A 17,386-nucleotide genomic window follows, 5' to 3' on the forward strand; every position below is an offset into this window, starting at 1 on the left:
TGAAGAGGGTTCAGAGAAGAGCCATGAAAGTGATTAAATGTTTAGAAAGCCTCCACTATAGTGATAAACACAAGGAGCTCAATTATTTAGCTTAACAACAAGAAGATTAAGTGTTGACTTGATTAAAGCCTTTAAGTACCTACATGGTGAATAAATATTTAAACTATGGGCTCTTCAGTCTAGCAGACAAAGGTATAACACAATTCAATGGCTGGAAGTTGAAGCTAGATAAATTCAGACTGGAAATATGGCACACATTTTTAATAGTGAGGGTAATTAACCACTGGAACAATTTATCACAGGTCGTGATGGATTCTCCAACAGCAGCAATTTTTAAATCAAGATAGGCTTTAAACATTATTTTGGGGAAGTGCTATGGCTGTGCTACACAGAAGGTCAGATCACATGATCACAATCGTCCCATCTTGCCTTGGAAACTATGAAACCATGAAAACTAAGGTTGCACAGCCAATCTTAATTTTCACATTTTCTAATTTTTTTGAATGCTTGACTCTGCAACCATAACATTTTACTAGTGTTTTTGGATGGAATTTAAAAAAAAAAAAACCAAACACCCTAAACTAAAAAGAACACAACAAAAATTCTTTCATGTGGAATCATATTAAGCTCCATGTCAGTTCACCAGTTGGGTTCAGACCTGTAGATCAATAGCAGACCTCTACTGCTTGAGCTAAAGGAATAAACAGCTGCTTACTACTACATGGACCAATACACACAGTTTGCCTGAGGGTTTCCCAGGTATTTGCTAATAGCAAGGAAATGTATGACTCAGGACTCTTGGTTCAGTTCAAGGATCTGTAGGGCATTGCATCTAGTATTATAGAGCCTTCCTCCCATGTGCTCCACCCTGTTCTTCCCAGCAGAAGGCATGATGGTGATGTGGAAAGGAGGGCATGTCAATAGAGGAAGGGAAGGAGCATGGCAGAGTAGAACTCCATTACAGCCAAATTTTAAGACATTAGGTGCATAAGGGACCTTATGCCAGCAGCATATGTTAAAATGACCCTTTTAATTTAAGGAGGGTGTGGGTGACTGAGAATCAAGGAATGGTGTGATCAGCTCCCTGTCATCCTCCATTACACCTAAGCTCCGTCCAGGTTCAGTGAGAATCAAGCTCGAGATGATTTACAGTGTACAGTAAACAATATTTCAGTAGTTTTTGACTAGTCTTTTGTAAAAATTAAATTAATGTATACTTTTGCTGTAGCCTACATAGTTTGGAGAGTCTTCCTATGAAGATTGTGGATAGATTTTTAAGAAGATACTAATTTAGACAGCCAAATGAGGTATATGAAAAAAATCAAATCAACATTCTGTATCAAGTACCTGTATCAAACTTAGACTAACATTTTGACACTTCTTTTCTGCTCACAAACTTTATCATCCTCCTCAGGAATCTTATGAATGTAAGAGACTTTTATTGTTAATGAATTATCCTGGATAAACTGCCGTACATACTTAAATCTCCTATTTAGCAAGAGCTGAACTAATCTTGGGGAAAAAATGTAAGCAGGTAAATATATTTTATTGTTTCTGTAACATATTTAAAACTAACCATAACAACAAAAAAATAACACTTTTAGAATTCAACTTACCATAGCAATAAAGCGCCCAATGAAACAGAAATATGAAAGATGATCTGGATTAATCGTTGATGCTGGATTTATCTGCAGACAGTAGTTGCTCTTGCCAGCATACTCAAATAGACAGTACATAGGGTTTAGAACTTCATGGGAAAGCAAGAAAAACCATTCTCTAAACAAAACAAAACACAGAGATAATCCATAACAAACACAGATTTTTATCACAGCTTCCTACAAATGGATGAGCAAAATAGTTTAAACATGGGTAAACCAACAAAAATATTGTTCACACAACTGTGAAAGAAAGAACATGATACATGGCATTGTATATGTACTACAAAAAAAAAAGCAATAAAAAAATTAAGTCTAGAAAGTCAAGTTCTCAAAAGGTAGGAAATGTCAGAATTAAAGTTCCTGTGCAGCCTTAACTCAGCTCACTTCTGAGTCTGCATTATGATATAATCTTTAACTATATGACTACATATTATATTTTTTTCCCCACAGGACCGTTGCCTCAATCAGCGCACAGGATAGACAGTGTTCATCAAATGAGCAAGTATTCAATACTTCATTTTTCCTCATCATTCAACGTGTGGCCCCATGCCTTATTTACTGCACACCATTCACACCCTATGCTGAAGAGGAATAAGACACGCACTTTGCCTGTGAGTTTCACAGCTATTGAGACTCAGGAAACCTCAGTTGTATTCCATGCTTTAGAAGGGTGTGTAGGGTTACAGACCTTTTTGCCCGTCCCTTCTGTTCCTTTCTGCCCTGCTCCTATCAACTCCCAGCCTGTTGCTCTAATTCCTCTGCTCCTAATCTCCATGCATTTAAGTAGTGCTGCTTCTTCTTCTTCCTCCTCCTCCATATTGCCTGAATATATGCAGCAAGTGGAGCACTGAGAGCACAAGCAAAACACATTCTGTTCTCATTTAAGGGTCCTGGCATCATAGTAGCACCCAGCTGTCAGGACAAGGAATTGCAGGGAAAGGAGAGGTTACTCACCTTGTGCAGTAACTAGAGTTCTTTTAAAATATGTGTCTGTGGTTGTTCCACTTTAGGGACACGTGCCCCTGGGCCTCTGATTAGAGATTTTTAGTAGCAGTGCCCGTTCTGGTCACACACGCGCCCTGCACATCCTTGTGCCCTGTACCAAGTCTATATAGGGCTACAAGGGCAAACTGCCCTCAGTTCCTTCTCTACCGCAAAACCCACAGAGGCAGTTCTGAAGCAGGGGAGGAGGGTGGGTTGCAGAGCACCCACAGGGATACACATCTCAAAGAACTCCAGTTACTGCACAAGTTGAATCACTGCTCCTTGTTTGAGTAGTGTCCCTGTGGGTACTCCACTTTAGGTGACTTCTTAGCAGTAACCCTTTAAGGAGGTGGGAGTTTTGGAACAGAGTCTATCACTGAAGAAAGAACTGCATTGCCTACTGCATCTGATCTTGCAGCATAAATTAGGGCATAGTGGTCAGAAAATGTGTGCACAAAGGACCATGTTGCTGCCCTGCAGATTTCAGTAACTGGAACGTCTTTGAATATAGATACAGATATAGCAGTAGAGTATCCAGTCACTCTTAGGAGATATGTAACGTCAGTGAAACCATAGTAGGCAATAATATTCAGAGAGCTACTTAAAAAGACTGAGGGAGATAGGTTTAAAGGAGTGCTTATCTGCGGTAGAAACAACGTCTAGGGGTTTTCCTAAATGGTCTTGTCCTGTCCAAATAAAAGGTTAAGACCCTCTTAACATCTAGTATATGAAAAGCAGACATTTGTGAAAACTGATGTGGCTTTGGAAAAATAAACAAAAGGTGAATAGTTTGGCTGACTTAAATTTCAGAGTACACTCTAGCTAAGAACTTAGGATGAAGTCATAAAGACACTTTCTCCTTGGAGAACAAAGTAAAGGGAAGATCTGCCATTTAGAGCCCTTTAAGCAGAAGTGATTGTCCCCAAGAAGGCCATCTTCATAGACAGAAGTAGCAGTGAACACATAACTAATGGCTTAGACAGTTGTTCTGTGAGATAGTTAAGACCCAGGTTAAGATCCCAAAGCCACATAGGGGGTATACAATCTGCGGTAAAATCCTTCTAGGAATCTTGTTGTCATCAGATAAGAACCAAAAAAAAAAGGGTCAGAAAAAAAACGGGTCAGACCAAAGGTCCATCTAGCCCAGCATCCTGTTTTCCAACAGTGGCCAATGTCAGGAGCTCCAGAGGGAATGAACAGAACAGGTAATCATCAAGTGATCCATCCCCTGTTGCCCATTCCCAGCTTCTGGCAAACAGAGGTTAGGGACACCATCCTTGCCCATCCTGGCTAATAGCCATTAATGAACCTATCCTCAATGAATTTATCTAGTTCTTTTTTGAACCATGTTGTAGACTTGACTTTCACAACATCCTCTGGCAAAGAGTTCCAGGGGTTGACTGTGCATTGTGTGAAGAAATACTTCCTTTTGTTTGTTTTAAACCTGATGCCTACTAATTTCATTTGGTGGCCCCTAGTTCTTGTGTTATGAGAAGGAGTAAACAACACTTCCTTATTTACTTTCTCCACACTGGTCATGATTTTATAGATCTCTATTGTATCGCCCCTTAGTCGTCTATTTTCCATGATGAAAAGTCCCAATTTTATTAATCTCTCCTCATATGAAAGCAGTTCCATACCCCTAATCATTTTTGTTGCTCTTTTCTGAACCTTTTCCAATTCCAATACATCTTTTTTGAGATGGGGTGACCACATCTGCACACAGTATTCAAGATGTGGGCATACCATAGATTTATATAGAGGCAATATGATATTTTCTGTTACCTAGCTATATTATCTATCCCTTTCTAATGAGCAAACACCAAGAAATATTCTACTGGCACACAGAAAGCTGTTATTGCCACTAAAGAAACCCTAATAGAAATCATAGAAAAGCCTGCATTTTTCAATTCCAACAGGTAATCCAAGACTGAGGAAAGAGATGACTGGATCGGAGAAAGGGCGCCAGTTACACCAAAGGTTATATCGTCCTCAGAACATAAGAACGGCCATACTGGGTCAGACCAAAGGTCCATCCAGCCCAGTATCCTGTCCACCTACAGAGTCAATGTCAGATGCCCCAGAGGGAGTAAACTTTACAGGTAATGATCAAATGATCTCTCTCCTGCCATCCTTCTCTACCCTCTGACAAACAGAGGTTAGGGACACCATTCCTTATTTCATTTCTGAAGGTATGTTTACTAGATTCCTTTCTGTTATTTAACAGTATCTCTTGTACTTCTCATGAATATGTTGTGTCTATTCCAGAGAACCATTCAGAACTAAACTTGTAGTTATAGGACATTCAGATGGGGGTGAAGCATTTGATACACATCCTGAGAGAACAATCGAGATCTGATCGGAGCCGCCATGGAGGACAAGAGGTGAGTTTAATGAGGTAAGGTTTAATGTCAAGTTGGTGCAATCAATCTCACTTTGGCTTGGTCCTTTCTAATCTTGATAAAGACCTTAAAGAGCAATGGAGCTGGAGAATATGCATAGAAGAGATCCCTTGTCCATGTAATGAGGAAAGCATCTCCTAGAGATTAGGGATCAAGCCCACCTCAGGACCAAAACTTCCTGCAGTTTGTGTTGGTTGCTGTGGCAAAAAGGTCGATCTCTGGAAATCCCCAAGTTCTGAATATTTTGTTGAGGACTCAGGAATCCAACTCCCATTTATAGTTTAGGGAGAGATGTCTGCTCAGGTCATCTGCCATGGTGTTTTGTCCATCTAGGAGGTAAGAAGCTAAGATGACTATCTGATTAGCTATGCACCAGTTCCAAAGCTTTATCACTTCAGTGCAATGAGGTGAAAAGCGCTCCACCACCACGACAGATATAATACATGTACGCTATGTTATTTGTCATGATCTTGATGGACTTGTTTTTGAGTAGGAGAAAAAAGTGGAGGCAAGCATTTCTGACTGCACTTAATTCCAACAGTTTGATGTGCCAGTGCTGTTCCTCTTGTGACCATTTGCCTTGGACTGTGAGAGGACCTAAACATGCTCCCCATCCCAGGAGGGAAGCATCCTTTGTTAATATGACTGTATGGGGATTCTGTTAAAATGACTGTAGGATTCCTGCACAAACTTTAGATGGATTAATTCACCAGGTGAGTGACTGTAGGACCAGACTGGGTAAAATACCTGCTTGTTGAGACTATTTACTGGGTAGATAAACAATCCTGAGCCACCTCTGGAGACATTGAAGATACAACCTGGTGTTTTGTGTCACAAAAATGCAGCTCAGTCCTCAAGTTCCAGAAGCTGCAGACATGTCCTTGCTGGAACTTGAGGACTGAGCCGCACCTTTTGTATAAGGTTCTTCAGACAAATGAACCTGTCAAGAGGGAAATAAGTTCTGCCCATTATCAAATCCAGAAGCATTCCTATGAAGAAAATTTGTTGTATAGGGATCAAGATTGATTTCTCAAGAATTATCTGCAGGGCTAGACTTTGAAATAGTGAAGCTGTTGTTTGAACTGCCAACCATACTCCCAAAATGACTGCCCTTGAAGAGCCAGACGTCCAGGTACGGAAAGAGAGTTATTCCCAGACAACAGAGGCAGGTAGCTATGACCACCATGATTTCTGAGAATACCCTTGGGGCGGATGACAAGCCGAAAGGTAGGACCCAGTACTGATAACATTTGTGATTAAAATTGAAACAAAGAAATCTTTTGTGAGAAGGCTGAAGTCAGCATCTTTGAGGTTGAGGGTTGCAAACCAGTCTCCTAATTCCAGGGAGGATATTGTAGCTCATAGAGACACCATCTTGAATTTCAGATATCTGACATGCTTGTTCAGTTGTCTGAGAGCTAGCATCAGCATCCAACCCGTTTTCCCTGAATATCATAAAAAAAACTTGTATAGATATTTTTCCCCTGTAATGTAGTGGGACTGGCCATATGACTCTTAGATTTAGGAATGACGAGATCTCCTGTGTCAGCAATTGCTCATGAGAGGGGTCCTGTGAGAAGGTTTGGCACAAGCGGAACAGTGCGTAGTGTACATACCGTCATCCGCAACAGGTACAAGTACCAAGTTTGTCTGGGCCATGTGGGGGCTATCAAGATGACTTTGGCCTTGTTGGTTCTTATTTTGTATATAACCCTCGACGGTAAGGGGAACAGGGGAAACGTTTATAGCAGAGATGCATCCCGTTTGAGGAAGAAGGCATCGCCCAGTGATCGGAAACCCAACCCTGCTCTCAAGCAGAATTATGGGCATTTGTAATTCTGGGATCTTGTGAAGAGGTCTATGGATGGGTGACCCCAGTGTTTGAATATGTTCTGTAGGCCTTTGTTGTTTAGGTCCCACTTGTGGTTCTGAGAGAATTCTCTGCTCAGCATATCCACTGTAGTATTCAGACATCCTGGGAGATATGAGGCCGACATGTTGACATTGTGCCAGATATACCAGTTCCATAGTTTCATGGCTTTGGCACATAGGGAGTGTGATCTTGCTCCTCCCTGCCAGTTTATATAAAACATGCAGGTAATGTTGCCCATCATTACCCTTATGGTCTCATTCCTGATCAAGGGCAGGATGTACAAGCACACATCGTGAACCACACTCAGTTCCAGAATGTTTATATGTAAATATGTCTCGGAAGGAGACTGTCTGCCCTGAACTGTGTGGTGCTGTAGGTAAGCACCCCCTCACCCCCCAACCTATCAAGGATGCGTCTGATGTGACTATGATTGAAGGCTAAGTCTGTGTGAACGGGACTCCCAAACACACGTTGTGGGGTTGGATCCACCAGTGTAGAGTGCCTGACTTTGAGCGGCATGGTGAGGCGCTTGTTTAGGCTGTGTCTGTGTGGAATGTAGCTGGCGCTTAGCCAACCTTGGATGCAGAACATTTGAAGTCATGCATGTTGTACCACGAATGTGGTTGCTGCCATATGGCCAAATAGTTGGAGGCAGGTCCATGCTCATATGCATGCGCTGTTCAGTACAGTGGAGATCAGACTGACTATAGTGACAACTCTGTCCAGCGGTAGTGATGTTTTGGCCTCCAGAGCATCGAGATGGGCCCCAATGATGTTTAGTTTCTGCACCGGTATCAGTACTGATTTTTGTATGTTTAGCTGTAATCCCAGTTGCGAAAAAAGGGTGATTTTCTTGTAAGTAATGTCTAAGGTATCTGCCCAGGTGGATGCTTTTAGTAGGAAATGGTTCAAGTAGGTAATCATCAATCCCTGCTTGTGGACGTGTGCCACCAGTACGTCAAGAATTTTAGAAAACACCTGTGGTGCTGTCAAAGTCCAAAAGGTAGAGCTTTGTATTGATATGTTCTGTCCCCACAGTAAATCTGAGGAACCTCCTGTGAGTGGGATATATGGTGAAAATAGGCATCTTAGAGGTTGAGGGCCAAGAATCAGTCCCTCTGTTCCTGTGCTGGTGGTATTGTTGCTAATGTGACCATCCTGCACTGTTGGACCCTTACAAATTTGTTGAGTTTTCTGAGGTCTAGAATAGGTCTTCATCCTCCATTTTCTGGGTTAAGTAGTAGTAGGAATAAAAGCCTTTCCCTCTGTGTTAGGATGGTACCAGTTCCTTAGCGCCCAGACACAGAAGGTGGGTTACTTCTTGCTGTAAAAGTTGTTCATAAGAGGGGTCCCTGAAGTGGGATGGAGAGGGAGGGTGGTGAGGTGGGATGGAGGTTAATGGTATCAAATAGCCTGGGTAGATTATTTCTTGAACCCATTTGACTGTGGTGATGGATTTCCAAGCTGAATAGAAAGGGATCAAACGGTGTCCAAAAAGGGGATGGTCAATGATGGTGTCAGCACTGAGGAATGAGGGAGGTCTCTTGGGTTCTTGACCGAACCCTCAAACTTCTTGTTTTGCTGATGGCTGTTGAGATGCCAATGATTGAGCTGGAGGAGGTGAACACCTTGAAAGTCTCCGTCTGCTTGTGTGTGTCATACTGCCTCTGTTGTTGGACGTATGGGGCAGACCTTGTACACTGAGTGGGATAGTATTTACCCTGTTTTTTCTTGATGCAGGAGTGTATATCCCAAGAGAGCGAAGGGTCACCGAGAGTCCTTCAGTGTGTTGAAGGGACTCATCAGTCTTTGCTGCAAATAGCTTCTGGCCATCAAAGGAGAGGTCCTCCCATAGTGGATTGCACCTCCCTAGGGAAGCCAGACAGGTGAAGCCATGAAGCACTGTATGTAACTATGGCTGTGGAGCGTGCTGCTGTGTCTGCTGCATCTAAAGACACCTGTAAGGTGGTTCTAGCTTGGAGATAGCCCTCTGAGATGATGGCTTTAATTTCGTTCCTTATGTTCTCTGGTTTGTGGTCATTAAAGTCTGTCAATTTGAAATAATTAGTGTGGTGGTATTTCGCCCACAGTGCGGCATAAGTGGCAATACAAAATTGCAGAATGGCTGATGAATAGGCCTTCCCAAAAATCTCTAACCATTTCCACTCTTTGTCATATGGGGCGTATCTGGGTTGGTGTTCTCTGCCTTATTGATTGACGGCATCTCTTCTTCACTGTCTTGGCAGTGGGAGGCAGAGACGAAGAGGTCTCCTATGAAATCTTGACAGGATCCAGGATAGCCTCATTAATAGGGAGAGCTACCCTAGAGGGTCCCGCAGAGGCTAAAATGCCTACAAGCCTACGTGTCCTTTCCTGTACCTCTTCTGACTGGATATCTAGAGCTACAGCCACCTCCTCAACAAGTCTTCATGAGCTCTAAAATCATTATGAAGGGGAGAAGTAGATTCAATCACTACTGCCTCATCAAGTGACAATGAAGAAGAGGCCAAAGATTGTTGAGAAGTTCCCTCCTCCAATGCCTCTACAAGGGAATCCTAAGCATGCAGCTCTGCCTGCACTGTACAGAGCCTGGTACCAGAGGAAGGAAGATGGTGACCTTCCTGCAGATACTCCAGGTGTCTGGCTGAGGTAGAAGTGCAAGAAAGGAGCAGAGAGGTTTGGGAAGTCCTAAAGAGTAGAGGATGGTCACTGGTATGGAGGTTGGACCCAGTATTGCATAGGCCCCTTGCTCTAAGGACGCTGAGACCGTGGATGGTACCACTGCTGGCAGGTACCCCACTGGGGCTAGTGGGCAGGGGTCAGCAACGTGTCCATACATGGACACAAGTGTCCGTGGTAAAAATTTTGAGGTCCGTGGTAATTTTTCAAAAAACTGAATGACTGAATGACAACTCCCCCCACCCATGTCCATCACTAAGTATGGAAATTTTGTCAAATGTCCGTTGCACAACATGGTGGTGCTGACCTCTACTGGTGGCATGCTCAGGTCAAGACACAACAGATCCGACTTCTGAGTCCACTGCAAAGTCTGTTTCCTCCGACCACGGGGGGAGCTGAATGTGTCAGTACCAGGGACAGAGGTTCCAACCGTGGTGAAGAGGGCATCAGTGAAATCATTGCTGCCTTACCTCTGGGTGCAATCCTACAAAAAGGTGCTGCAAGAGTGGAAGTGGCTGGTACCAAGTAGTGCTCTGGGGCTGGGTCCAACCTCCATACCAGTGACCATCCTCTACTCTTTAGGGCTTCCCAAACCTCTCTGCTCCTTTCTTGCACTTCTACATCAGCCAGACACCTGGAGCATCTGCAGGAAAGTCACCATCTTCCTTCCTCTGGTACCAGGCCCATAGGAGTACATGGTTCCAATACTGTTACTATACAAGGCTCTTGAATCACAGGAGAAGTTGGTACCAAGTTAAGCAACTCTCTGGCTGCCTTGAAAGCCACAGGTGTCAATGTCACCGGAAAGGGCTCCTTGAGCCTGCAATAGTGAAAGGTATGCCAATTCTTCAGGGTTTGGTCCTAATAGACCCTTCCTGGGTTCCAGAGTCAGCAGTCCCTCCTGGCTCACAGACTGCTTGAAGGGGTGTGACTTTTTTGAGTGCCCCGAGGCCTTTTGAACACTCAGTGCCTTCTTTTTAGAAGGTCTTGGTACCAAGTTTTTAGCAGACTTATGCAGTCTGTTAGGCACCAGCGACAAAGTTCAGCCTGAGGACGCTGTCAGAACAGGAAGAGAACTCCTAACAGACTCAGAATTGCTTGGTACCCATTTGAAGCAGGAGGGTTCCGATGGCAGAAGAACCACAGACACCATGAGCAAGTACTTGAGTCTGGCAGCCCTGTCGTTTTTCAAGCAGGGTTGAACCCTCTACAAATGTGACATCTGTCACTAACATGCACCTCTCCCAGACACTTAAGGAGCTGTGGTGTGGGTCACTCACTGTCATAGATCGGTAACATGAATGACAGGCCTTGAATCCAGGAGAACAGGGTATCAGTCCGGTAACGAGCCCAGTACCCAACCGAGACACCAGTAACCCTACACTAAAAAGGTACTATACTTAACGTAATCCTATAACTAACTCTTCAGATATACTATAAGAGACTAAAAACTAATGCTACAGGTACTATTTACACTAAGGAATGGAAGATATGAACAAAGAAAGATGGCAGCTCCAACCACCACCGTCATTGGTACTAGGAAACAACTGAGTGGAGTCAGGGGCAGAGTGGTCCCCTTTATGGCTGCATGAAATGTCATGAAGCAAAAGAGAATGCTCACGATGCCCTGACAAGTACTGCTAAGGAAAAAATCTCCAACAACTGTGCACGAGATGCACACGCCCACCTACAGTAGAAAGGACGTGTAATCACTCAAAGAAGAACTCTGTTTTGCTCTTCTTATCCTCTTCCTTATCCCTGGAATGGGAAGCTCTCGTTATTGGCAGTGCGGTTGTTGGTATGTCAGTCAAGGAGAAAATTTTGGGAATCGCAGTTTTGGTACCGTCTTCCCCTTGGAAGCTATCAGTGACTGTGATCTCATTGACAACAGGGCATTGACAGATATGAAGGGTCCCCATACGGGGGATAGGGAAGTGTCTCTATACTCAGGTCTGAAGCCAGTTTTAAAGCTTGCTCCATCATTAATAGCCTATACTCAATATCCTTGTTTTTATGGGCTCATCCCTTTAAAAAAGAGTGGATTTTACACTTGCTGGGAACGTGAGAGTCTTCCAGGCAACAAGTTATTTATTGGAGGGAGGGATAGCTCAGTGGTTTGAGCATTGGCCTGCTAACCCTAGGGTTCTGAGTTCAATCTTTGAGGGGGCCATTTAGGGATCTGGGGCAAAAATTGGGGATTGGTCCTGCTTTGAGCAGGGGGTTGGACTAGATGATCTCCTGAGGTCCCTTTCAACCCTGATATTCTATGAGGGCAGCAACTATGCTGTAAGAAGCTTTGGGCCAGGTATGAAATCATTCTAAGTCAAGTCACAGTGCTAGTCACTAAAAGGGACTGCTTCTCGACAAGAGAAGTACCTGTTAAATCCTGATGAGGCCATCATCCCTGACAAGAAAAAGTTTTTCAAGCCCTCATTAGTGGAAAAAGAAAACCGAGAGAGAGAGAGAGAGAGTGTGTGTGTGTGTATGGTTTTTGTTGTTGTTGTTAGAAAAGGAAAGGGGAACACATGTTCCAATTATAAGGTACTAAACCTACTACTACTCGGAACTCACTACAAAGCTAAAACACTAATACAAGGGGGAAAACAGATACACAGTAAACAGGCATGCAGTAGACTCCATCTCTGGCCAAAGGCAGTTGAGAAGGAATTGAGGGCGATTTGCTCACATAGCCCTATAAAGTTTCAATCCAGAACATGAGGATGTGTAGGGCACATGTGCAGGCACTGCTACCAAAAATCTGCGATCAAAGGTGCACATGTGCTCCTCAGACGGAACACCCGTGAGGACACTAATCAAAGTAGTCACCCTGCTTGGCCCCTCAGAATGTTGGAAGAATTTTCCTGCCAGCCTCTAACAAACCTCTACAGAACACGTGCAAACTGCAATTTTTAGAGGCTTATAACTGAGCCTTATTTGGGTTGACTTTCAGAGAGACCGTAAAAACCTCTTGGGTCTCAGGCCGACCTACTGAAAGTGGCTAAAAAGGTTACCTAGGTCACAACAATAGAATATGCAAAGTGAGTGGGCCTCTTTCCACAAGTTACAACCCTATTTTGCTAAGAGTGCAATCTTCTAATTTAAAAATAAAATCTACAAGTATTTGAAACAAGATTTATAAGGAATTTCCTTTACCTTGCCAAACCACCATAATCCAATCCTTCTTCACCTCTGAATATAACATATAATCGCCTCCTTAAGTCATAGGGTTTTAAAGCCATGATCTATGAAACAATTTTAAACACAAATTTAAAAAAATACAAAGGCTAATTTAATTTACTTTCAACCTATTAAACAAACTGATTGTTTCACATTCAGACTTATTATTATTAATTATATGCATTATGGAAACATCTAAGGACCCAGTTGGGGATCACGACATTTTACCTTAAACAGAGGTACAAATATTCATTTAATAGCTTTGTTAAATGATTTTAGTTTACAAATTTTGTATTGAACAGGGAAAGTATTGAACAAATTATTTCAATATATTAGGCAACTCCTCTTTAATGGGTAAGTATAATTTTGGCCCAAACTAATTGATATTTTTCCTGATGCCTCTGAAGTGGTATTTTTGGTGGGATGAGAGGAAGCAGTTTTAGACTGGGAATATTTTTTAACACAGAAGACAGCATATTCATCTGTGAAGTATAGAATGCTATAGGTTAAGAATTGTAAATCCTAGTTAATGGTTTAATCTTTGAAGGGGAGAAGTTTAATGGTTTAATCTTTGAAGTAGTAGTTATGGTAGAACAATAGATTTTTAAAATCAAGGTTTTCCCTATTAACGATTGCATAGTCATATAAACTAGAGCAGCATATTGTAACACTGTCATACTTCAATGTACGTATTTAATACAGCAGATATCATAGCCTTACTTGTTGGAAGGAATCCTCAAACAGTGTCTGTCTGGATACATTAATCTTTACATGGCTCGGCAATGCATTTGACTGTAAGCATAAAAACAACAACATATAAGTGGTAGCACACACTAAATGAACACTGTAATGAGGTCTACAAATCCCATATAGTAAAGACGGGGTTAAGCAGCTGTGCTGATCCTAGGTGGCCCCAATCCCTGCTACATTCACAAAGCATGCATGGATTGGAGGAGTCACTCAAAAGGAGACAAGACCAACTCATTAGGCATGCAAGCAGCAGAAGTGAACTGACCTATACTCAGAGCTCCTGGGAAGGAGCACTGTAGGAGCTCCTTCTGCCCGGGGCCAGGCTGCAGTCACTTTCCCAAACCCACAGAGAAGAGACTCAAGACACTCAGAAGGTCTGACATATCTTTGATTTCAATTATTTAATGTCTTTATTTTCTCCTTTGGGGAAGAGGGGACTGGTAGGAAATGATCCAGGGAGGTAGCAAACAGCACTTTAATGCGGAGGATGTAGCCGCCTATCACTGGGCCCTGGATCAGAACCTGGTGGAAAGAGTGGTCTTCTGTTTCCCCCACCAGCTGCTAGAGAATACAGAAGGCAGAAAGCCTACTCCTGAGATAGGAAATCTAGCCGAGAGAGTGCCTTGAAGACAGAAGGATCAGACTCCGACATCTCTGTTCAGGAGAGGCCTAGACCCCCTCATCTAACCACCAGAGCCATCCGTTGCTGAACTCTTTATATATCCCAAAAGAGGTGGACATAAATGCATGACCTGGCCAGAGGGCCAAGTTATGTGAGGGTTGAAGCAACTGTCAACAAAGGGTGCCAGGAAAAATGAGCAGGCTATGCCCAAACCCAGCCACAAGGGGGCGTCTAAGTCAGTGAAACCCCAGCACAAACACAAATTCAAATTTTCAAAGATAGATTTAATTACTACTACAGTACCTGACACAAGTAACGGAAATGAGCAAGTTTCCACCTAAAGCTACGTTCATAAGCAATTTGTGGGCCTTTATTTCTGTAAAACAATATATTTGAAGTTTTAAATAAATACAACATATAACGAACAGTAAAATCAGCTCCCAGTATTTTAACCACTAGACCAAGTTTGTGCATTTCAATAAAAAAACCAATTCGAGCTCACAAGAAATGGCCACATAAAAAGACTAACATATACTCCAGTTTTATTTTCTGGTGTTGGTTCAAAATCTCCCAGCCAACTTTCAAATGTAACCTAATTTTTGTAACCTGTTAACTCCTTGAATTAATGAAAGACCACCTACAATGTCATCAGAAGTCAGTCTTAACTCTTTATGTAAATTGCTGTTCAGAGCACTATCAACATGTGGGCGTCTATATTCACTGACCTATAAAAAAGTATTCATTGATCTGTAAATTGTTTTGAAACACTGGGTATCAAGAGTTACTTTGTTTAGCTACCAATATATTTGATATAGCAATATTTTAAGCTAAAAGAATACTTTATTACCAGTGTTTGAATATTCTTTATTTTCTTCAAACTTTGTATTAATAATTATGATCTAGCGAATATTCAAATTTTACTGCTCTTCCTCAATCTATTTCTACTGCATTTATAGACATGGTATAAGAGCACTTGACAATAATTATATCAAATGAACAAAGAAGGGCTGTCAAACAATTAAAAAAATTAATCGCAATTAATTGTGAAATTAAAAAAATAGACACGATTAATTACAGTGTTAATTTAATCACTGTTAAACAATAGATACCATTTATTTAAATCTTTTTTGGATGTTTGTCTACATTCTCAAATATATTGATTTCAGTTACAACACAGAATACAAGGTGTACAGTGCTCAGTTTATATTATTTTTTATTACAAATATCTGCACTGTAAAAAAGATAAACAAAAGATATAGTATTTTTCATTTCACCTCATACAAGTACTGTATTGCAATCACTTTATCGTGAAAGTGTAATTTACAAATGTAGACTTCAGACAGCATGGTCCATATCTCGGCCCTCTCAGATTTTGAAAGGCACTTCAGATTCTTAAACCTTGGGTTGAGTGCTGTACCTATCTTTAGAAATCTCCTATTGGTACCTTCTTGGCATTTTGTCAAATATGCAGTGAAAGTGTCCTTAAATCGAACAACATATGCTGGGTCATCATCCAAGACTGCTATAACATGACATATATGGCAGAATGCAGGTAAAATACAGCAGGAGACATACAATTCTCCCCCAAGGAGTTCAGTCACAAATTTAATTAATGCATTATTTTTGTAAGGAGCATCATCAGCATGAAAGCATGTCCTCTGGAATGGTGGTCGAAGCATGAAGGGGCTTACGAATGGTTAGCATACCTGGCACATAAATACCTTGCAACATCGGCTACATCAGTGCCATGCGAATACCTGTTCTCACTTTCAAGCGACAGTGTAAATAAGAAGCGAGCAGCATTATCTCCCATAAATGTAAAGAAACTTGTTTGTCTGAGCAATTGGCTGAAAAAAATAGGACTGAGTGGACTTGTAGGTTCTAAAGTTTCACATTGTTTTATTTTTGAGTACAGTTACGTAAAAAAAAAAATTCTACATTTGTAAGTTGCACCCACATGATAAAGAGATTGTACTACAGTACTTGTACGAGGAGAATTGAAAAATACAATTTCTGTTTATATTTTTACAGTGTAAATATTTGTAATAAAAATAATATAAAGTGAGCACTGTACACTTTGTTTTCTGTGTTGTAACTGAAATAAATATCTTTGAAAAAGTAGACAAACATCCAAAATATTTATGAATTTAAATTGATATTTTATTAAACAGTGCAATTAAAACAATTAATTGTGACAAATTTTTTTAATCTAGTTCATTTGTTTTTGCTTGAGTTAACTGTGATTAATTGAGAGCCCTAGAACAAAGTTATATCACTGAACGTTTCAATGAGAAAGGTAAGGTTGGTAGTTACATCTCCAAAATAGAAAATACTTACAAGGCAGCAACTTGTTCTGCACTTAATGTTGAGATCCCAGATAAAATATTAACCATTCATTAATATGTGGAATACTATTCACTATTAAACAGTGAATAATCAACATCTTTTAAAAAAACAAACTATTAGCTGCACACTTACACAGAGGATTTTCCAGTACGAGGATCATTGAAGGTTGTTGTCCTTGTGTTATGATCAACAAAATATCTGACACCTTCTCTAGTGTACCTGATTTCCCAGCCCTCAGGAAGTGGGTCCTCATTTTGTAAACTGTAAAACAATTGAAAACAGTACACTTTTTTCACATGAAGAAACGTACAACAATGTTTAAGCATGATCATTTGATCTGCACACATCAATATAGACATTATATACACCAACCCTTGAGTTCGGGGGTCTTCCCACTGTGTTGTCTTGGTGTTGTGATTCACAAAGTACACCCTATCATTTGAATCCACTCTCCTTTCTGAAAAGAACAAAAATTATTAAAGAACAAATTTCAATTACAGTCACATTACTAAATTAATAGCTTATCATCTTACCCCAGCCTGGTGGTAAAGGCCCAAGTGGATCATTTTCTGCTGACAACATAGAAGCCTAGTTATAAAGAACAAACCAGACACACATTTATATTAAACAACAAATATAGATAAATAATTCTATCTAATGAAGATACTTTTTAAAATACACAAGTTATGTGTTCTGTCAATTCTTATAAACAAGATCATGTTCTGTCAAATCTTATAAACAAGATCATGTCTTTTTCTATAAAGATAGTCTCCATCAAAGAATCAACATATGAATTGCTTAGACTGTCCTCTCCAGCATCCCTTGAACAATAGTTTTGCTAACAACAGTACAGGAAAACGTAAGGTATAGTAACATCTGAAAGATCTGCATCAAA

General features: G+C 41.1%; 1 protein-coding gene and 1 long non-coding RNA gene across 5 annotated transcripts in view; one reads left to right on the plus strand and one right to left on the minus strand.

The window, feature by feature from the left end:
• The window catches only part of WWP1 (WW domain containing E3 ubiquitin protein ligase 1), a 180,587-nt gene that overhangs the window by 40,998 nt on the left and 122,203 nt on the right, over positions 1–17,386 (minus strand). For all 4 annotated transcript variants that reach the window (XM_073330654.1, XM_073330652.1, XM_073330653.1 and 1 more), the window contains 7 exons: positions 17,025–17,079; positions 16,864–16,948; positions 16,624–16,752; positions 14,449–14,521; positions 13,494–13,565; positions 12,750–12,838; positions 1,617–1,776 (listed from right to left, as the gene is read on the minus strand). In XM_073330654.1, the coding sequence (XP_073186755.1) occupies positions 1,617–1,776; positions 12,750–12,838; positions 13,494–13,565; positions 14,449–14,521; positions 16,624–16,752; positions 16,864–16,948; positions 17,025–17,079 (663 nt within the window). The remainder of the gene's footprint in view (positions 1–1,616; positions 1,777–12,749; positions 12,839–13,493; positions 13,566–14,448; positions 14,522–16,623; positions 16,753–16,863; positions 16,949–17,024; positions 17,080–17,386) is intronic.
• LOC140906547 (uncharacterized) lies at positions 2,131–5,187 on the plus strand. The gene is made up of 3 exons (XR_012157146.1): positions 2,131–2,269; positions 4,562–4,744; positions 4,911–5,187. It is a non-coding gene; the product is annotated as an uncharacterized lncRNA (long non-coding RNA).

This window comes from Lepidochelys kempii, chromosome 2, assembly GCF_965140265.1.
Source record: "Lepidochelys kempii isolate rLepKem1 chromosome 2, rLepKem1.hap2, whole genome shotgun sequence".
Taxonomy (NCBI): Eukaryota; Metazoa; Chordata; order Testudines; family Cheloniidae; genus Lepidochelys; species Lepidochelys kempii.